Genomic DNA, 23,022 nt, shown 5'->3' on the forward strand with positions numbered 1-23,022 from the left:
TTTGACAACAGATGACTGGCGTGTGTCTTGAGTTTCCCTGAACTCCGAAGCCAGACTGCCACGTTGTCTGGTTCGGGTAACGGCAGCCAAAAGTGCTCCAAACAATGAACGGGGCTGCTGGTCCCGAGGAGCCGAACGACACAAGGAAGTTTCATTGATTCGATTTTAATCAGTGGAACGTAACCGCCTATACATGATCGTTCGTTTCAACTGTTATTTAATCACGAGCACGGATCTACGGTTTGAAAATAAAGGTCAGCTTCATACGTGCACGCATGCAGGGAGTCGTCGATACCAATCGTAAGGTGGGGATTTAACTGTCAAATTCGAGTAAAATATTAGGTCTGAAATGTAAAAGTTGAAATGGATCCCGTTCAGAGAAATAAGAGGGCAATTAAAAAAAAAGGGAAGAGGAAGGTTTAAATTCCAAGTTACCGATAGTTTTAGATGCCAAAACTGTGCAATATGACAAGAAATGTAACTGAAATGAGCCGCACCACCCTAATGAGCCTGTTCTCCTCCCAGAGTACGTGGCAACCTCAAGTCCCGCCATTCCAGAAAGCCCGAAGCTCTGGAAGTATCAGAGTTAAGTAACTTCTGGGGCTGGATCTCGCAGTAGTGCCCCTCCCCGCCCGTCCCGGAGTCCCCGAAAGCAGCATTTAGTGCAAAGCACTGTGTGCACACAACTTTGACTGCAGCCACTAGAACCGCGTCGCCCGGCTTGACTTCTTTACAGTTTTTAGATCTGCAGCATGTCTTCCACCAAGCAGAGAAACAAGAGCCACTCTGATCGCAGTTCGTCCGCTTTGCAAGATGACGTGGCAAAGAGGAGCCTGAAGGGGGGCAAGGGGACCGCTGAGTCGCCGTCAACCATTGGAAAAGTGCTGAACGTCCTGCTCTTTTTAGTCCTAGCCGCAGCGGCTGCAGTTTTCGGCTGGTATGTCCACAGCCTCTCGGAGCAGATCAACCATTTGCACCAAAGGAACGAAGAGATATCCCTTCGAAGCAACGACCTGACGAAGAAGATGGAAACGCTCCTTCAACAGGTCAGAGTGCTGCCCATCCCAATATCAGTTTCGGGAAACATTCACTATTGTCAGATCCCCTGGTTGAATTGTCTCGCTTAAACATGTCTAAGAATGATTTGCTTCCTCTTAACACGAGGTATTTTTTGATAAGTTCAAAACCACGTTGTTCCCAACGCCCAACGGGAACGGCGCGCCTACTACGGCACTGGCTATGTGGCTTAACTCCAGTATTCTCCGTTACGTTTACACGAACTCTCATTAACAAATATTGCTTAGCGGTATCTTTATAACTGCGGTTATGTGGGAATTATATGGGTGCAAATTCATGTAGTTGGTATCCATGCAGGAATAATAATTTTTTCTGAAAATGGCATCTTAACATATCAAGATATGGGGTATCTTGCCATTGTTGTAACCTGCAGTCTCCAGTAAGCTATTTCAGTTGGATAGCCTTATCAAAGACTAGACAACGGGGTGACCCGTTGGGGCACCCTTTGAGAGAAGGGTAGTGCAGTCTGATGTGACCAGAATGAACATGAAATTTTCCTGAATAATATTGGTATCGCTTTGCTTTGGAAACTGAAGTAGAAAACCTCAGTTTATTAAAGAAGAACGACGCGTAGCAAAACAAATGTAGCTGCTCCTCATTTAACAAAGGACACTTTTGATGGCATCATTTCTGGTTTATCTGCCACCCTCTTGCCTCTCGTTGTCATTCTGGAGATGTGCAGTCCTTTCATCCTCCGTCTCTTCATCTCTTCTACTGATTGTTCTTTATCTCTGATCCTGGAGATGTGCACTTCTCAGCTCCTTTGTCTCTTCCTCTCTCCCCCTTCTGTGCCTGTTTTTGTCATTCTGGAGACATGCAGCCCTTTCATCCCCTGTCTCTTCACCTCTTCTGCTGTTTGTCATTTGTCTTTGATCCTGGAGACGTGCATGCCTCTCCTCCTCTGTCTCTTCTTCTCTCATCGTTTTTTGTCCTGACTCTTTGATCCTGGAGTTGTGTGGCCCTGACCTCATCCGATTCTTGTTCTCTCCCTCTCCTTGCCGCTTCCCAATGACGTTTGGCGTCATCTCTTGACCACAATGTCCCCCTTCCCTTTCCACGCGGCATAATTAGGCTTTTTTTTACCCTAATGCTGGATAGAAGATACGAAGCAGTAACACCAAAGAATGCTGATTATTCTTGATGATGTGGTTGGTGCTCTCCTAAGTGGATGTGATATAGTCACCGCTATCCTTTTACTGCAGCAAAGGGTTTATGGGTGTCTCGAAGTATGTCATTACAATAAGATTTAATTATTTCTTATTGATGGATAGCAGTCAGATCTGTCCCAATCCTGCACATGCTGATGGTGATTAGCAGAATGTGACCCCTTGAAATAGAGCTGCCCTTCCCTTTTGCTCCAGTAGGTGTCGCTGCTGAGGCTGGCCGTGAGCATGCATCGGGCTGTCATGTCCCAATTTCCATGATGGCCGATCGGGTCTCAGGTGAAAAGCAGCCTGATGATTTTGGCGAATGAGCAATTTTAGACGAATATATAACCCTGAACTTTGCCTGCATTCTGGAAGTTAGCACATTTTAATTCAATTGAGCCAGAAAAAGTGCTGCTGTAATGCACCATTTGCGCCAAATGGAGGTCACAAGCAGAGAAACAGACAGCGCATGAGAGTTCTAGTATTATATAGATGACAGGTTGGTAAAATGGGAAACCGTGCCCAAAAGATATGCTTAACATGTATCAAACATTTGTTAGACCCTAATACTGTGTACAATTCTGATTGCCACATTGGAGAGGGTGTTGAGCAGATTCACGAAAAAAATACTAGCCTGTACATACTGTAACAGGATATTATGAATAGACTTGGTCTCTTGAAGAAAAGAAGCCCAAGGAAAAACTAATAGAGAACTTTACATTTAAGGTTTTGATTGGAGTGGATATGGAGAGAATGTTTCCACGTGTGGGGCAGAGCATAACTGGAAATCATCATTATATTAAAAAAAATCTTGGGTTGGTTCAGTTTCACTTCTTCTAATGCAATGAACTGTTTTCTGTGTTCATAATCTGATCCCTTCTGCAATGGAGAAATCAAACAAAGACAGGAGGGTTGGGTTACTTTGGCGAGTAACTCCATTCAATTGAATGAATTAATATCCATTTTAATTCTCCATCCCACTCCCATGTTAATCTGTGGCCTCCTGTACTCTTGCAATGAGACACAACACCAGCTTGAAGTAAAGTATATTTCAGCCTTCTAGAGGAAATTCTTGTTCTTAAGATAATTTGATTTCAAGTTCAAGTTTATTATCATCTGACTGTACATATATAAAACCAAATGAAACAATGGCCCTCCAGACCATGGTACACCTACAAAACATATAACATACAGAGCACCTAAACCAAAATATTACCATAAATAAGTTAATAAAATTCAAACTGCTGCAGTATAGGTAAGTAATACAGTGAGCAGCTCGCTGCCCCAGTGACAAGATCTTGGTGGTAACAGGGTATTCATTAGTCTTACAGCCTGGCAGAAGAAGCTGTTACTCAGTCTCGCAGTCCTAGTCCTGATGCTTCTGTACCTCCTTCCTGACGGTAGTAGGTCAAAGAGATTGTGGGACGGGTGACAGAGATCCTCAACAATGCTTTGAGTCCTTTGTCTGCAATGCGCCCAGTTAATATCACAAATAAGGGAAACGGAGACACTGGTGATCCTCTTGGTGGTTCTAACTATCCTCTGCAGGGCCTTGCATTCTGACGCCTCGCAGCCTCCGTGCCACACAAGGATGCAGGCAGACAGGTCGCTCTCAATGGTGTCCTTGTAGAAGGTTGCTAGAAGGGGCATGGAGCCTTGCATGCGTTGGTCTGCTCAGGAAGTGTAGATACAGCTGTGTCTTCTTGACTAATGAGCAAGTTTGTGGGTTTGGGTTAAATCATCCATTATGTGCACACCAAGGAACATTATACTCTTCACTCTCTCCACAGCAGAGCCATTGATGTGCAATGGACAGTGCTTGACCTGTGCCTTCATGAAGCCCACAATCATCTCTTTGGTTTTGTCCATATTGAGACTCAGGTTGTTATTCTGGCACCATTTGACAAGGCACCACCTCCTCTCTTTGTGCTGACTCATCATTGTTGCTGATGAGGCCAACCACTGAAGTATCATTGGCAAACTTGATGCTGTGATTTGGCCTGAAGCTGGCAGTGTATTTGTGAGTCAGCAGTGGACCGAGCACACAGCCTTGGTGGATACCAGTGCTCAGCGTGATGGAGCTTGAGCTGCTGCAGCAAATTTGGACCGACTGGGGTCGTTCTGTTAAAAAAGTCCAAGATACAGTTACAGAGAAGGGTATGGAGTCATAATGGGGGCAGTTTACTCACCAGCCTCGGAGGGATGAACATGCTAAATACCGAGCTGAAGTCGATGAACAACATCCCGTCAGGCACAGCATCATCTTCTAGGTGGGAGAGGACAGAGTGGAAGGCCAATGCTATGGCATCATCAGTGCACTGGTTTGAGCTGTAAGCTACCTGGAAAGGGTCCAATGTAGCTGCAAGGTGGCATTTTATATGATCCAGTACGGGCTGCTCAAAAGACTTCATGGTTATTGAATTTGGTGCCATTGGCCACTGGAATGATGGTGGCTGCCTCAGCTTTGCTTGAGTTTACTCTGGCTTGGCTCCTCCTCACCTCAGCCGTGGCCAGAGAGGGTACCTGTTCTTCGGGGAGAGGGGGCTTTCCCCAACGGCACATTGTTTAATACATCAAATTGTGCATAGAAAGTGTTTAGTCTGGCAGGAAGGGAGGTGTCGCTGTCATTTTTGTGCAGGGTGGACTTTTAGTATGTTAGGGTTTGAATACCCTGTCGCATGCGCTGTGTGTGCCTGTTGTCACAGAGGGCGCAGATCTTGCTGACCATAGAGTTGTCCTGCCCCCTGATCTGAGGGCATCATCCCAGTCCCTAAGCAGTGCACAGTCAGCCATGGTTTCTGGTTTGCTCTGGCAGTGTAAAGACTAATCACAGTAATGTCCTCAAAGCATCTTTCTACGTAGCCAGTCACTGATCCTGCATATTCATCAATGTTGACTTGAAGATTGTAGGCACTGCAGTTTTGTTTCTATCAGTTAAGGCAAGCCAGTACCAAAGGGAGATTTTTGTTGTTTTCCGCTACTTTTCCTTGCTTTCCCTCTGGGAATGGAGGACATGCCCAGCAGGTCATGTCTTGCTGCTCTGTATTTTGCAATGCCTACATTTTGCAATGCGAGAACATAAGACAAAATGCTCCCATTCCCAAATGAGCAGATAACAATGTCTACAGTTTATCACCATAGTGTTTATCCTTCTAGAGGCATCTCCCCTCCTCCACCCGTGAGGCTCCTGAATTCCATGGTGTAATGCAGCACAGAGTGTGGGCCTTAACGTAGGCTAAGTATCCGATCCACTGCCTGTTTTCCCGGATGGTCAAAATCCCAGGGTATCTCAGCGTTGAAATGCTCATATTTATTGCAAATGGTAGTTTCAGCCCAGGTCAGAGTTCACCCAGTCAAGAGAGAGATGAGGAGGGCAATCTTGGCTTGGTCTGCAGAATACAGAGACAGCTGGAGCCCCAAATGTAAGACACACTGGGACAGGAGGTTGTGGCATTGGGTTGGGGACCCGTTGAAGTCCCCAACCAGAAAGAGGATGTGTTGGAATTTTTGAAAAAATTATTATAGATAGGAGTCTGGGGCTGGACAGGATATATCCCTGCTTACTGTGGAAAGTGAGGAAAGAGTTTGATGCTCCTTGCAATGATCTTTGTGTCCTCACTGGCCACAGACATAGTTGTAGAAGATTAGAGGGTAGCAAATGTTATTCTTTTGTTTTTGAAAACTAATGGGGATAATCCTGAGAATTATAGACTAGGGAGTCTTTTATGTTTAATGGAGCATATTCTTAGAAACAGGATTTGCGAGCATTAGGAGAAGCTTAGGCAGGTTAGGGTTAGTAAGCATGACTTGTGAGGGGCAGGTCATGCCTCATGGGCCTGATGGAGTTCTTCGTGGAAGTGACAAAACAAATTCATCAAGGCCTAATCGTGTTCCTATATCTTAGAGAGCAGTGGATGTGGTGTATGAATTTTAGTAAGGTGTTTGACAAGGTTTCCCATGGTAGGCTAATAAAGAATGTCAGGAGACATGGGATGAAGAGAAACTTGGCTGTGTCGATTTGGAATTGGCTTGCCTACAGAAGGTAGAGTGTGATAGCAGATGGAGGATTTTCTACCTGGAGGCTGCTGACTAGTGGTGATCACTTCTGGGATCCCTGCTCATTGCGATATTTATAATTGACTTGGATGAAGAAGTGGAGGCTGGGTTAGTAAATTTGCAGATGGCACAAAGGTTGGTGGTGTTGTGGATACCGTAGAAGGTTGTTGTAGGTTACAAAGGGATATTAATAGGATGCAGAGATGGGGTGAGAAGTGGCAAATAAAGTTCAATCCAGAAAAGTATGAAGTGATACACTTTGGAAAGTCAAACATGAAGGCAGAATATAGAGTTAATGGCAAGATGCTTAGCAGTGTGGAGGAACAGTGGGATCTTGGGTCCACTTCCATGGATCGCTCAAAGTTGCCGTGCATGTTGACAGGGTGCTTAAGAAAGCCTTTGGTGTGTTGGTCTTCATTAGTCAGAGAATTGAGTTCAAGAGCCACAAGGTAATGTTACAGTTCTATGAAATTCTGGTTAGACCACACTTGGAGTATTGTGTTCAATTCTGTTGGCCTTATTATAGGAAGAAGGTGGAAGTTTTAGCGAGGGTGCAGAGGAGATTTACCAGATGCTGCCGGGATTAGACAACAGGTTGAGTGAGCTAGGACGTTTCTCTTTTGATTGAAGGGGGATGAGAGGTGACTTGATAGAGGTGTACAAAATAATAAGAGACATGGATAGTCAGAGACTTCCCCCATGCAGAAATAGCTAATACAAGGGTTCACAAGGTGATTGGAGGAATTATAGTGCAATGTCACAGGTAAGCCCTTTACACAGAGAGAGGTAGGTGCATGGAACATCCTACTGGGGGTGGTGGTAGAGTCAGATATATTAGAGACTCTTAGATAGGCATATGAGTGAAAGCAAAATAGAGGGCTATGCAGGAGGGAAGCATTAGATTTATCATGGAGGAGGTTAAAAGGTTGCCACAACATCATGGGCTAAAAGCTTGTACAGTGCGGTACTCTTCCACCCTTTGTGACAAAAGAAAATTATTGTGAAAGTACAGGGATAAAAATGTAATCAAATTAGGCTCAGCAAGAAGATAAAGGTAAAAGAAAAACTCTGCAGATAATATCTTAAGTACTTCAATATCAAAGTGATTGGATCATTGAAATTACAGAAATTGGCCACTTGTCCATTCAGTTGGATTGGAACAAGATTATTCTGCCGTATCTGCTCCAATTTCCACTTCTCATTCTTTTCACTCTTGTATTCTGTTACATTAACTTCCCTTCACGGCCAGCTGTATTTAAGTATTGAATGAACCTGAGTTTATTCCTTCTCCTTACCAATCTGACAACAGGTGGGGAAAAGTACAATATACCTTCAAAGCTTTCATAATTTTGAAAATTTCCATTTGATCACTTTTTCCCTCTTTGCAAGAAAAAGAAATTCCAGATTTTGTTGACTTCAGAACCATGCAACGGTAAATGTACAAAATGTAAACAAGTCATTGCTTTGACGGGGTAATCAGTGATAGATCTCACTCAGTACTACCATCATAGCTACCAATTCACTCCAACATTCTTTCATTCTGTTATCAGACAAGACACCTCTTTGGATACTTGGAGTCAAAGGATATGGAGAAAGGGCAGGAAAATAGTGTTAGGATAAATGAGCCATGATCTTGTTGAATACTATAATAGGCTCAATAGTTTACTCCTGATCCTATTTCTTCTTCTGATTTATGCTCTAAAAGAGCTGTAAAATCTTACTCAACCTGTAAGTTCCTTTGCACAGGACACCAAGCACAGTGCTGAGCCAAAGGTGCCCACCAAGCTTTCAGGAATCATGCAGGGTCACCTCTGTTTGTCCAAGATGTCATTGTTTGATAGAATGAAAACTGAATGGCTTGCAACCTCTTCAGCAGGTACATCACTGAGGAACCCACACAGGAATTACCTGACTTATTCTTTTTATTTGCAAGCTTGGGTTTTCCCTAATTAATTACAAACAATGTTCTGCTGGTGAGTCAAGTGGAAAATGAAAGCATCAGTCTCAATGAACGTATTAAAATGGAATTAATTCATTACATAACTGGTTGCCATGTCACAGATGCGTCCCTATTTCCACTACACATATTAAATTTGTTTTGCCAAACTCAACATTTTATGTAACATTTTGTCAATTGTTTTTATAGTACGTTGACTTGTGCAATTTGTGTCACTGCTTTTGTGTTGCTGAATTACTAGAGTTTATCAGCAGGTGAGTTTGAAGAAGTGCAGAGAAAGATAGCTTCCTTCAGATGAACACAGCACGTCTCAGGTTTGCAATATAATTAGTTACTGCATTTTCAAATGCGGTACTCAAGAATAAATTAAATCTTGATTCTTGGCATAAAATTTATTGGCATGTAGTGAATCTTCACAAATGACATTTGTATTTAAGAGATCCCAGAATCATGCAAATAATCTCATCTATAGCCATCGAAAGTTTTACTTTACAAATATAATTTATCTTATTTGCTACAGTATTTTGGTTCACTGTGTCATTATAAAATCTTAAACCCAATCTCCCAGCAAATTTCACTCTAGATTTTACAAGACAGTAGTTTTCTTTCAGTTTATTAAGAATATTACTATATAAAGATCATCTCCCTTTACTTCCACTCTCTTCATTTTTCACAGCTTGACAGTTCTGCATTAAACTGCATTTGTGCACTTTGCTCATGTAACTACATGCCCAGTAATTTATGCATCCCTCGTCTACAGAGGTTGACCTCCCTGAAAAATTAAATTAGGCAAGGGTACCCAATTAGCCCATATCCCTCCAAGTTTACATTAACTTCATCTTGTACACCTTAATCTTGTGATCATACTTAATTAGGTTGGACAACTTGGCATTGAGAGCTGTGCTTCCAATTCACCAATTGATTTTTTTGCCATCAGTATGTCATCATTGGCGTAATCTAATTCCTCTATAAATGCTGCTATGTAAAGTGCCTCAGCTAATTAGTATAATTTACATTTCAAAATGCTTTTTATACATTGTTATTGTCTCTTGCAATCTCGGTGCTCTGTGATGCAAACCATTCGTCTAATGAACTACTTACCTTAAGTCTTATTGGCTGCATTATTGTCCATTTTATATACTTTCAGGGTAGGAGTGACTCAGTTGTTCCCTTCTTTAGGACGTTGTGCTTTCAAGACTCATTGTGGGCAGTATCTTGTCTAGTATGGCAGCATGGTATTGAATGACTTCTTCTTAGACTGTCACTCAGGATTGAGGATGACTTCACAAGATCACAAGACAAAGGAGCAGAAGTAGGCCATTCAGCCCATCGAGTCTGCTCCGCAGCTCCCCCATGAGCTAAACTATTCACCCATCTAGTTCCAATTTCCGGCTTTTTCCCCATATCCCTTGATACCCTGACTAATTAGATACCTGTCTATCTCCTCCTTAAACACCCTCAATGATCGGGCCTCCATAGCTGTATGTGGCAACGAATTCCACAAATCCACGACCCTCTGGCTAAAGAAATTTCTCATCTCTCTTTTAACTGGGTACCCTCTAATTCTAAGACTGTGGCCTCTTGTCCTGGACTCACCCACCAATGGAAACAACCTTTCCACATCTACTCTGTCCAACCATTTTAACATTCGAAATGTTTCTATGAGATCCCCTCTCATTCTTCTATACTCTAATGAATACAGTCCAAGAGCCGACAAACGCTCCTCATATGTTAGCCCCTGCATTCCAGGAATCATCCTCGTAAATCTTCTCTGAACTCTCTCCAACATCAGTACATCCTTTCTAAGATAGGGCGCCCAAAACTGCACACAGTATTCCAAATGAGGTCTCACTAATGCCCCATAGAGCCTCATCAACACCTCCTTACTCTTATACACTATTCCTCTTGAAATGAATGCCAACATAGCATTCACTTTCCTTACCGCCAATCCAACTTGGTGGTTAACCTTTAGGGTATCCTGCATGAGGACCCTCAAGTCCCTTTGCACTTCTGATTTTTGAATTTTCTCCCCATCTAAATAATAATCTGCCCGATTATTTCTTCTTCCAAAATGTATAACCGTACATTTGTCAACATTGTATCTCATGGGTATGGAGGGAAGGCTGGGGCGGGGTTCTGAGTTGGATGATCAGCCATGATCATAATAAATGGTGGTGCAGGCTCGAAGGGCCGAATGGCCTACTCCTGCACCTATTTTCTATGTTTCTATGTTTCTATCTGCCATTTCTTTGCCCACTCTCCTAAACTGACTAAGTCTCTCTGCAACCTTTCCGTTTCTTTAACGTTTCCTGCTCCTCCACCTATCTTGGTGTCATCCACAAACTTAGGCACAAAACCATTTAATCCATAATCCAAATCATTGATATACATCGTAAAAAGAAGCGGCCCCAACACCGACCCCTGCAGAATACCACTAGTAACCGGCAACCAATCAGAATAAGATCCCTTTATTCCCACCCTTTGCTTTCTGCCTATCAGCCAATGCTCCACCCATTTCAATATTTTTCCTATAAGTCCATGGGCTCTCATCTTATTAAGCAGCCTCATATGCGGCACCTTATCGAAGGCCTTTTGAAAATCCAAATACACAACATCCACAGCCTCTCCCTTGTCAATCTTATTCGAGATTACCTCAAAAAATTCCAATAGGTTGGTGAGGCAGGATCTTCCCTTCATGAAACTATGCTGGCTTCGGCCTATCTTGTCATGCACCTTGAGGTATTTCATAACCTCGTCCTTGAGGATTGACTCCAATATCTTTCCAACTACCAATGTCAGACTAATAGGTCTGTTATTTTCTTTATGCTGCCTCCTTCCTTTCTTAAATAGCGGAACTACATTTGCGACCTTCCAGTCCTCTGGAACCATGCCAGAGTCTATTGATTCCTGGAAGATCATTTCCAATGCTTCCACAATCTCCAAAGCCACCTCCTTCAGAACCCTTGGGTGCACCTCGTCCGGACTGGGAGGCTTATCTATTCTTAGTCCACTTAGCTTCCCAAGCACTTTCTCTCTAGTAATCTTGACTGTACCTAATTCCATTCCTTGATAGCTCTGGCTATCAGATATATTGCTCATGTCTTCCACTGTGAAGACTGATGCAAAATACTCATTCAGTTCCTCCGCCATCTCTTCGTTATCCATTATAATTTCTCCAGCATCATTTTCAATCGGTCCCGTATCTACCCTTGTCACTCTTCTACTCTTCATATATTTAAAAAAACTCTTAGTATCCTTTTTTATGTTAATCGCTAACTTCATTTCATAATTCATCTTTTCTTTCCTAATGACTTTCTTAGTTTCCTTCTGTAAGTTTTTAAAAGTCTTCCAGTCCTCATTTTTCCCACTAATTTTTGCTTCCTTGTACGCCGTTTCTTTTGCTTTTATTTTTGCCTTAACCTCTCTCGTTAGCCACATTTGTGCCATTTTTCCATTCATGATTTTCTTTTTTCTTGCAATATATTTTTCCTGCATTTTCCTTATTTCTTGTAGGAATTTCATCCGATTCTGCTCTGCCATCCCTCCATGACTTGCTTCCATTTGGTTTTGTGGTTGATGAGGTCAGTATGGAAACCATGGACTTAGATAGATAGAGCAAGGACTTGGGTACCTTGTGAAGTGGGTGCACTCCTACCATCACTTACCATAGTTGAGTGCTACAGATGCATGGACCCGAAGTCCCAAGATCATTATTGAAGTTTCTACTCCATTTGGAATTGTTGTCAGCCAGAGATTCTCAAATACTCAGGAAGTTGCACTTCTTCTGGAGATTCTGAGCACAACTTTGTCTGGCAATCTTTTTCCCATGACAGAGCTTGTTCTCGTGTCTGTTGTCAGGGAAATGAATGACATGACTAATCCAACTGAGTATAATAGTGGCCTTAATGCTGGCGATTTGTCCTGGGAGGGGACATCTATCCTTTCACTGAATTTGGCAAATTTTGTTGAGACTGCATTTGTGGATTTCCTTGAGGTACAAGCAGTGCAAGCTTCAGAAACACGCAGAAGGCATTGTTGCCCAGTGGACGATGAGTGTAAGTGCCTGATGTGATGTTTTGAGCTTCAAATATTCTTTTTCTGAATTGGCCTAAAGCTATTGCATTGTTAAAGATCATTAACAATCCTTAACAAGCATTGCTAAATGGGCAAATATTTCAGATCTTTGCTTCTGATTGATCATTTGGATCATGATTGATCTGTTTTCTAACTTCATTGCTTATATTTCCCATATCCTGTAATGCCTTTGGAGGAGTAATATCAATCAGTCTGAAGTTCATCATGAATCATTGATCAAGCACTAAGTACAGATTAAGGATGAGAAACTTCATGCATACATTATATATAAGTCCACTCTTCAACAATTCATCTCTGACTTTTAAGGTTGATAAACAAATCTAGATTCTGCAACCAATGGATATAGTTCTCTATTCATTACATTAACAATCTTAAAAGTTTCAGTTTTAAGTTTCCAAATTTCTGGTCTGTGTAATATCTCTCACAATTAATGTTACTTTAAGCAAATATTCGTCAGCTCAGGAGTGCATAGCAACCCCACAGCAGATCTTTTTACAAAAAGGCCAGGAAGTTTTCTCCCATACCTAAATCAATATCTCTTAAGCAAAGATGATTTGTCAATTAATGATTTTTTTGTTTGTTTGTGGGATCTTACTGAGCTTGATTGCATGCTGTGCTGCTATGAAAACAGCAGCAATTACAGTTAATAAAACAGAATTAAAATATAAATGGTTCTATCCTTCCACGATTCCTGAAGCTGTGACACATTGCTCTATAAACATGAGTTTTGTCTCTCTCGGGAGCTTATTAATTTGAATTATGAATTTCCTCATGCTTTTTTCTGCTGAATACCAGTCCTTTCATGTTGTCACACTGAGTCCTATCAATTTCTCCATTTCCTTTCCTTTCTACAATTCATTCCACTAACATTTTTCATATAGTTCATTGTGGGAGGTTTTTGTGTTTCTTTTCTCTTTATTTATCAACTGTATACCCTCATTACACCAAGTAAGCCATCTTGTGACGTGCGCTTTCCAGGATTTCCAGACATTTTATTGCTGTTTTAATAAGCGAAAAAATTTCCTGCAGGAATTCTGCTCTCCCTTTTTGTGCTTAAATTCTTCCCAGTGTTATTTCATTGTTTCATCTGATATACATTTGTGCATGTGTTGATTTATTTAATATATATTTGTATATTAATTTATTAATATAATCTTTAGTGAATGTGGCAAAGGTCCATTGTACGATTTCTAAATTGCCATTTTCAATTTAGGTTTTCTAGCTGTTTTATTTAAAGGAAAGGCTGGTTAAGAATCAAATTGACACTGTACCATTTAATAAACCAGATGACAAAGTAGGTCAGGAGACAAAGTTAAAAAATTTGAAGATTACAGTGGAGAGGGAATTTTGAGAGATGTGGGATAATTTTTAGCTATAGGGAAGGAACAAGTAGAAGAATCTAGTATTTTCCTGGCATATATGACAAATAAACTCTTCTCAGGCTTCCATCTGGGTGCAGGTATTGATTTTAACTGACGTTTCGATGACAAACTCTGCCATCTTCATCAGGGATGATGCCTGGGCATGTCTAGTCCAGTGGTATTTATACCCCTGTTGCCCATCCCTCCTAATTGGTTAGTCCTCAACCAATCAGGTTTCCACTGTCCCACCTTGTTTACAATCAAATTCCAGTTTTTTCTCAGAGTGAGACCTTCAGCTTTGTTAAAAAGACAGCGGAAACCTAATTGGATGAGGACTAACTAATCAGGAGGGAGAGCCGGGGTATAAATACCATCAGACTAGACATGCCCAGGCATAATTGCTGATGAAGGTGACAGAGATTGTCATTGAAATTGATACCTGTAACTGGCTGGAAGCCCGAGAAGAGTCAATTCAAACAAGTAGAATGTTTTCATTTTAATAAATTTCGTCAGTAATGGTTTGTACATTGTACTTTTATTTCCACAGATAATGTTGTCACCTTCATCTAATTCTGTTCCATCCTCCCAAAACACATAGATCATGCATCTCTTTTAATAAGGACTCACCTCTCCTCTGTCTCATGAAAAGTTCTGATGAAAGGTCTTGGACCTGAAAGATTAGCTTTTTCGTTGGAAGCTTTTTGACCTGTTGAATATTTCCATAATTTTCTGCCTATGTTTTTCCTGTCCAAATATTCCAGATTGTTTCAGAACCAAATTCTTACCTCTGACATGGATCACTGTAAATGTTAATTCTGTTACACATTCTGGGAATACTAGCATGGTCTTTCCACATGACATTACATAATTAATTTGAGTATAGAGGCAGAGCAGCTGAACTGTTTTGCATTCTATGTATCCCGAATCTACTTTAATTAATGATGAACCATTCAGACCTTTCAATTTATTTGTGGTTGTGATACCTTTCCCCCAAGAGTATCATAATTAATCACATATTTCACTTAGCTTTGTCATACCACAGTTGCATATTTTACTGAAACTTTATCAATAAACCCCTTCAGATATTAGGGCTACGTTTCTTTCAGTAGTCATGTTCTTTGGCATACTTATTTGTGAATGCAATATCTGAGGAAGATTTTAATGAAATATTCCAGAAATATTTAAAGATGTTCACAAATTTGTCAAGGTACTTGCAGCATTAATGCACACCCTTGAAATAGCTAACTTTGATCCATTCATGGAAAGTGTTGGAACTGTGAAGGAAGCCACCAGGGAGACATAGCTGGTAGATATAAAATTCTTTATTTGGGACTCACAAAAGCTGGCAACTTTTGGAGTTGGGAGAGAGGAAGAGGGAGAGGGAGAGACCTGACCACATTACAGCATATTTTTACATGTTAATGGACAAAGGTGACAGGATAATTTCTATCTATTTAAACTGCGCTGATAATGCTTCTTTTGAGTTACATGTAAGTTTTCAAATGCCTGGATTTTCCCACCAACTGTGGCCTCTGTGTTATATTGATGCAATGGGGTGTTGATTGCATTCATGCATATGCAGACATCGCAAGTCATTTAAATGTTTCCTGTTCTGCACTACACTTTAATCTACAATCCATATTCAGATTTGAAGATTGGTTGCTGGTGAAGTTAATATTTGCTATATACCTTAACTCCAGAATACACCCTAACAGAAAGCAAGAAGGGAACAACTCTCTTTGCATTAGGTGCATAAAATAAATGATAACTTATAGCATTCAAGCCTGGTAGCATTGGATTATTAACGATAGGATATACAATCAAATTAGTTGAGGACATGTAAAGAATATCTGTTAGAATCCAAGAATCTGGGCATGCAAGAATGTAACAATTTTCCTTTTACATGGAATTTGAAAGAGCAAATCTGTATATAAAATGCTAAGTCATTAACCTACGTTCTAAATATAGGTACTCATTAATATACACACTAAAAACAGCACCAGACATGTGTACATTTTAGCCCCTAATTGAGTCAAAATTTTACTAATTTTAACAGTGGGTCATTGGGTATTTTCTGAACGATTTAGGCACAGCCAAGCTTTACACAATTTTAGTTTATTATTCCTACGACAGATTGAAAGCAGCGCAGAAGTGTTAAATGCTTTGGGATGTTTTATCAGTGTCGAGGGCACCATATAAATATTGATACTGTCGTCTCAGCTCTGCTGATAACTGTTACAATTTATAAAGGGATTTGCACATTGGGTGCCAGCACACCTGTACCGTGAGGCAACATGAGCATATGTCAGCAATAAAACCAATGAAGCATTAGTTTCACATTTCTGTTGTTTGTGGCATTTTATTTATTTGATGTTAGTAGACTTCAATAAAGTCTTTGCTCATGAACAGAGGTATCCAAAGTGTTCAAGGTTGAAGTAATATTGTTGTTGTTCCTTTCCGCACCTTGTGGCACATGGAGTGGCAGCTTTGCTGTTTCTTTAGCATTTTTGTCTGTTTTTTTATGAGGCTGATTTGCACGCTCAATGCTTAAACCAACACAGATGGAAAGCGTGGCAACAGCAGCCGGATTTAAACCTGGGACATTCGTATCGAAGTTCGGTGTGGATGCCACTACACCACCGGCTGGCTTGAAGTAATATCCACCTTCAGTTATTTGCCTGTTTGACTCAGTGGGTAGCACTCACATGCTAGAGTTGGAAAGCTGTGGGTTTGAAAGCTCTGTCAAGATGTAAGAAAATACCATAAGCTTACAGACAAATTGAGCATAGAGGAAATGGTACATTGTCCAGGATGTTCTTCAATGAATTTGCAAAACAGGACCCTGATTACCAATTCAATGGGTACAAATTATCAAATAGTTTGATTGAAAATATCAAGCCAAGTATCCTTCAATACCTAAATTATCTCTTTTGAATGCTTTTTTAAAATCTTTGTCCAATGAGATTCAAAGAAATAGTCCATCTATAAATGTATTTTTAAATATGAAAGACAATTTGTAACCATTATAATGACAATTGGTGGGAAAATATTTAAATTTTGACCATGAAAGTTTATTATAAAAATAAGCATTCAAAAGGTAAACGTGATGAATTATTCCTTATTTTCATTTTATATTGCTTTACTCTATGTAATACAATTTAAAATTCAGTTCCCATATGATCTTTCTGAATGAGTGACTGTATCCAAATGTGCATGCAGTCACGCTTCAGGCACTGCATATGATTAACCCTATTTGAATGGCAACACATCACTAAGATGGGTTTCTTGAGTTTTAGTATTATATAATTTCTTCACCTGTTGGCGCGTGGCCAAGGGGTTAAGGCGATGGTCTAGTGATCCGAAGGTTGCTAGTTTGAGCCTTAGCTGAGGCAGCGTGTTGTGTCCTTGAGCAAGGCACTTAACCACACATTGTTCTGTGACGACACCGATGCCAAGCTGTATGGGTCCTAATGCCCTTCCCTTGGACAACATCGGTGGCCTGGAGAGGGGAGACTTGCATCATGGGCAACTGCTGGTCTTCCATACAACCTTACCCAGGCCTGCGCCCTGGAAACCTTCCAAGGCACAAATCCATGGTCTCAAGAGACTAACGGATGCCTATAAAAAAATTTTTTCACCTTAATAATTATCAGTTACATAATATGCAAGCTTCCATTCATACTGGGCACTATTGTAATCTGAGATAGCTGGAGTTTGAGTTATTGTAAGTGAACTTTCCAAATATCAGTTAGAAGTTACATGAATGGAAACAAAACTGTTGGTAGTTTGTTTTTGCAAAAATTGTTAAGTGTTGATACAAAATAAATTTCTCCTGCATTGTGCAGTGTTAAAAACAGAAATGCTCAGTGTAATGGCAAGAATTCAACCACAATTTTTTGGGGAACAGGCTACATATCAAATCTAGGAGCTAAAATAAAAAATGTAAGACAGTAGTGGTCATGTAGTTGAGTGGTAGTGCATTCTGGTACCCATTGCCAGCTCAGTAACATGGAATAGCATTGCTACTTGCATTGAAGAAGACAGAAAATCTTGCAGTGCTAGCAATACTGTTTGTTAACCTTAGGTATTTTTGGACAAGTTGGCATAATCTTCTTTTGCTACTCTGAGAGTATTGCCCTCTGGGACCAATTATCATTGCCTAGTAGGGGTGTTGGTACCTTACAACAGTGAGTGGTCAGTTTTAGTGGTGGGCATAGTTTTTTTTTCTCATTCACCTCAAGATTTAATGAGTACCTCACCCTTGAGAAGGTGGTGTAGTGAGCCAACTTCTTGACCTACTGCTGTGTTTATGGTGGAGATAAACCTAGAAAGCTCTCAGATAGGCCATTCCAAGACTTGGACCCAGTTACAAGATATGGCAAGTTAGAATTGTGTGTGACTACTGGTGGTGGTATTTCTGTATAGCAGTTCCTTATTAATGGTAGATGTCACGGGTTTGGGAAGTACTTTCAGACTTGACAGAGATTTGCAGTGCATTTTTCAGTTGAGATAGACTGTAACCAGAGTGTAATGTTGCTTAATTGTAAATGGTGTTAAACTTCCTGTTTGAGCTACATAGATCCAGGTAATGGAAAGTACTCCATCATGCTTCTGCCTTGTGCTTTACACTTGTTGAAAAGGTATAGTTAGCCACAAAGCCATCAATTCCATCATTCAAATCATTGACATACAACATAAAAAGAAGTGGTCCCAACACTGACCCTTCTAGAACACCTCACCACCAGCAGCCAATCAAAAGAGTTTCCCTTTATTCCCACTCTTTGCCTCCTGCCAATCAGCCAATGCTCTAACGACATTGGGGTATCTTTCCTGTAATACCATGGGCTCTTATCTTCCTGAGCGGCCTCATGTGTGGCACCTTGTCAAAGGCCTCCTGAAAATGCAAATAAACCACATCCACTGACTCTCCTGCCTATTATATTCTCAAAGAATTCCAACAGATTTGTCAGGCAAGACTCCCCCTTCAGGAAACCATGCTGACTTTGGCCTATTTTATCATGTGCCTCCAAGTACCCCAAAACCTTATCCTTAACAATCAACTCCAACATCTTACCAACCACTGAGGTCAGACTAACTAGCCAATAATTTCCTTTCTTCTACCTCTCTCCCTTCTTGAAGAGTGGAGTGACATTTGCAATTTTCTAGTCCTCTGGAACCATTCCAGAATCTAGTAGTTAAGACATCACCCATTAGCAACTCAGATGGAATTGATTGTATATTATTGATTTAGTATTTGTTTTTATTTAACTATATGTTTTGTAAATATATAGTAATATATGAAGGAATGTCAATGTATTAATTACTCTTAAGGTTCAGCATTTAGTGACATTTATGCAGTTTGAAGAAATAAAATTATATCAATATTTATCCTGTTCTCTTCCCATTCACCAGTATCTTTGTAATGTTTCATCTGTTTCAGGTGGAATCAACAAAAGTCATGATGAACAAACTGGAATCAGTGCTTCATAGCAATCAGCAGGAACTGCAAAAAACTAACAATGCAGTCTTGAAGGGTGAAAGCAAGACAACCCAAATTGGTGAAACTCTACAGAAACTACAGACTGAAATACTGCGAGATCTCTCTGATGGCATCCAAGATGTACGGGATGCGAGGGAAAGGGACTTCACTTCTCTTGAAAAAACAGTAGAAGAAAGATTAACAGAATTAACCAAATCAATCCATGATAACATCGCTGTTTTTACAGAGCTTCAGAGGAAGAGTCAGAATGATATTGATGCAATTAAATCAAAGATTGAGTCATTAGAATTAGCGGTTGAGACGAAGAGTCAAGAAACTACATCTTTAGTCGATAAATATAATCAGTTGGAAAGTACATTACGGTCACAGCAGTCTGCATATGGTACACTGAAGGAATCAGTCTCCAAAACAGAAAACATTGTCAATGGTATATCTGAAGAAATTCACCAAAGTCAGCAGGATTTACAGGAAGCGAAGAAGAAGTTGAATGAGCAAATAAAGACAATGATATCAGAAGCAAGTAATACTATAGAGAATGTAGAGAAGAACAATGAAAAGTTTGAATCCCGGTTAATCACCACAGAAGAGAACATTATGGCTTTGAATACAGCTGCTACACACTTGTCGGAAAAAATAGAGTACTACAATTTTGATTCAATACAGGGCACCCTGAAGAGTGTTCTTGAGTCTCATGAGTCACTCAGCAGTGACCTCCAGGCACTAAAATCAAACCTGGAAGATGTGCAAAGTCTGGCAACTGATAGAGCGCTTAACCTTCAAAGTGAAATGCAAGCTCTTGGATCACGTCAGCAACGGCAGACTGAGGAAATTCAGTCCAAATATAATGAGCGGCTAAAGCAGCTGGAACAAAATGTGGATGGAATTGGTGAAGAAACTAAGAGAATGGGAGCTGCGCTGAATTCAGTGGAAGACAATGTGCAGTCTGAGTTCCACGAGAAACTATCATCATTGGAAACATCCATGGATGAACTGAGGTCTTCAATCAATGAAGTCAAGAATGATCTGGAGCTTTTAGGGGCATCTGTTGAGAGCCTGCTCACAGAATCTGAAAACACTAATACAGCTAAGGATGAATTGTCATCCCTAAAGCTGACTCTGAACGAGTTACAATCTGATGTTGATAAACTATCAGTGTCATTAAGCAGCTTACGATAAGCTACCAGGGAAGCAACTTCAATAAAATGCAGCTCTTGAGAAAATGGAAAGAGATTTGTGTTAGAATGTTTTTATAATGAAATACAAACTTACTTAATGTACTGCTGCATTTTGCAATTAAATAATAATTATGAAAATAACCTTGGTTAATGCTAGTTTGCTTCTCAACTGAAAACCAGTGAAACCAACCTTTAAGCAGTAATGACTGTTCTTCCAAATAAACATATTGTCCTTTGCTTCCTTCACCGTAAAAAGTCACGGATTACAGATGCAGACTCTGTGCAGGTATAGCAAATGCAAACTTATCTAAATTTGAAATATCACTCATCACAAATTAAAGTGTTAAGCCACCATTAAACATTTGAATGTGTTGACCAAAAATTTATTTAAATTGTGCAATATAGTAAGTTGGCTTAGGAAACTTATAACCCATCAACTGTGACCCTTGTCACTGAGTCAAAAAGTGTGCAAATCATACTTGTGATCTGAACACATAATCGAGGATGGCACCATTATGCAAGAGTGCTATGCTGCTGGGGGTGTAACTTCTCAGAGACATTAGGGTTCTTGCATACGTCAGGGGAGAGGTATAAAATACCCTGCACCTCAAATTCAAAGAAATGGAGCTGAGCACTTTCCAGTGACCTGTTAATTATTCCTCAACCAAAATCACTGAAAGTAATTATCTGTTTATTATTATATTACTATTGTCAGATTTTGCAGAAGACTGTCCACCTAATGTTGACACTATCATTTATTTCAAAATTACTTCTCTGGTTCCAAACCTCTTCGAGTTGAACATAAATTATCATAATAAGAAACCAACAGCAAATACAGACAGACATAGACAGATCATAAGTCAAACATATTCTGTTGGATGAATGCTCCATCTCCCTCTCATCTAAGGAACCCTTGTTTTATTTTCCCTCCAATTCCCTCTTGTAGAAAAGTATCTGCCGTGGATAGAAACATCTCCTGAAGATCACAGACTATTTAGTTACAGCCTTTCCTATCAATCTTGGATTTCACTTTCCTTCTCATCCCATTGAAGATTACTCTCTTCCAATCTGGAAGTTCTAGATTGTCCTTCATCCTTTTATGTTACTGATCTAAATCTTATGATAGGATAATCACTCTTTCCCACTAATAACATGTTGACTTTATTCACAAGCACCAGATCCAGCAATGCCCCTATGCTCAGGGCAAGATCATACTAGTCAAGGAAATTCTCCTAAATTTCCCAAGTATTTCCCAAATTCTTTCTCCTCCAATCTCTATTCTAATCTTATCCCAATAAATATTTGGATTGTTAAAGTCTTCTAGCTCATCATTCCTGTATTTCTCAGTAATTTCACTCTGAATTTTTTATATATAACTCTCATGATGGGAGTTTGATTTTTGATTTTCAACCCCTTGATTTCCAATTCTACACAACAGATTTTGTCGTTGACGCCACAAGAATTTTTACTTTTAATGTTCCAATGTATTCTTTAATCATAAGTCAGCCCATCCCTCTTTTTCCCTCCTCTATCTTATGTATTTTTTATCTGTGAATATTCAATACCTGGCATTCCTCACTTGTAAGCTCTGTTTTTGTTATTACATCTACATTAATTTCACACACATGGTTTTGTCCACACATGTACAATGAATTTTGAGATAACATATCCAAATAAATATCGTGTCTGCTATTCATTTTAATTTTCTAAACAGAAATGTAATTAAACATAAGGCTAATAATGAATATATTGGACAACACCTTCCAAAAAGCTTTCAAGAGAACCACAACCTTGTCATGGTTTGGAGGCTTGTGTGCCTCAATAACACAGAGAGCTACACCGGCTGGAGTGCGAGCTTCATGCTTTTTAGTAGAGTAACCCATGCCAAACAGGTCAAAGGGTAGAGGCCAGACTACGAGTGGTGCACCGGTCCTCCAGGTTCAGGGATTCAGCTCTGAGCTAACAAACCTAACTAGTAAAACAAAATTGTTACAGAAACAGCAATGAAGAATCCTCCTACATCTGTGCGTGATGGTATTCCTGAGATTCCACCCAAGTCTTGCATGACTGACAGCAGTGAAAAATGAGAGGAAGCTACTGATATGATGAAGGAAGCCCTGAATGCCTTCAGAGATGGAGGAACCAACAGCAAATCATTGCAGCCCTAAATGCCAGCAGTGTGACGGGCAGTAAGTACTGTCCTAAACGATAAGTGTGCAATATACAGAAACGCTGAAGTTAAAATGAAAAGTAGATTACTAACATTAACGGCTCTTTTTAGTAAGTGGATGTATTGTCCTTTCTCTGTATTTGTCACCCTTCCAAAACCTGTCCATTAGAGGATTCCAGAAAAAGAGTCCAGTCATTTTCAGGGTAGCATATTGGAAATAGTAAGGTGTTGCTTGGTCAGGGATTAAGTACCTGCCATTTGTAATTTGCATCACAAAGATGAATCACAAATATTGGCTGGATGGCTCTTGTCTAACCTGTCAAACATACTCAGCTCCTGCAGCTGAAATTGGGCTGTGTTGTAACCACTACAATCTGCCCTGTCATCCCTTGATAAGGCTCACTGACTTCAATATCATGTTCACTGTTTCAAAGTGTTCCTATTTAGATCCTTAAAAGGTCAAAATGAATTCAAGTAATTCAA

The 23,022-nt window shown here is 40.2% G+C and overlaps 1 protein-coding gene across 1 annotated transcript; it reads left to right on the top strand.

Annotated features, from left to right (window-relative positions):
• The first annotated feature begins 603 nt into the window (after window positions 1–603).
• On the top strand, window positions 604–20,553 carry LOC134359380 (cytoskeleton-associated protein 4-like). The gene is made up of 2 exons (XM_063072541.1): window positions 604–1,046; window positions 19,135–20,553. Exons 1-2 carry the CDS (start codon window positions 753–755, stop codon window positions 20,368–20,370), a joined length of 1,530 nt encoding a protein of 509 aa, XP_062928611.1. The 5' UTR covers window positions 604–752; the 3' UTR covers window positions 20,371–20,553.
• Window positions 20,554–23,022: the final 2,469 nt, after the last annotated feature.

Source organism: Mobula hypostoma, chromosome 20, assembly GCF_963921235.1.
Source record: "Mobula hypostoma chromosome 20, sMobHyp1.1, whole genome shotgun sequence".
Lineage (NCBI taxonomy): Eukaryota > Metazoa > Chordata > Chondrichthyes > Myliobatiformes > Myliobatidae > Mobula > Mobula hypostoma.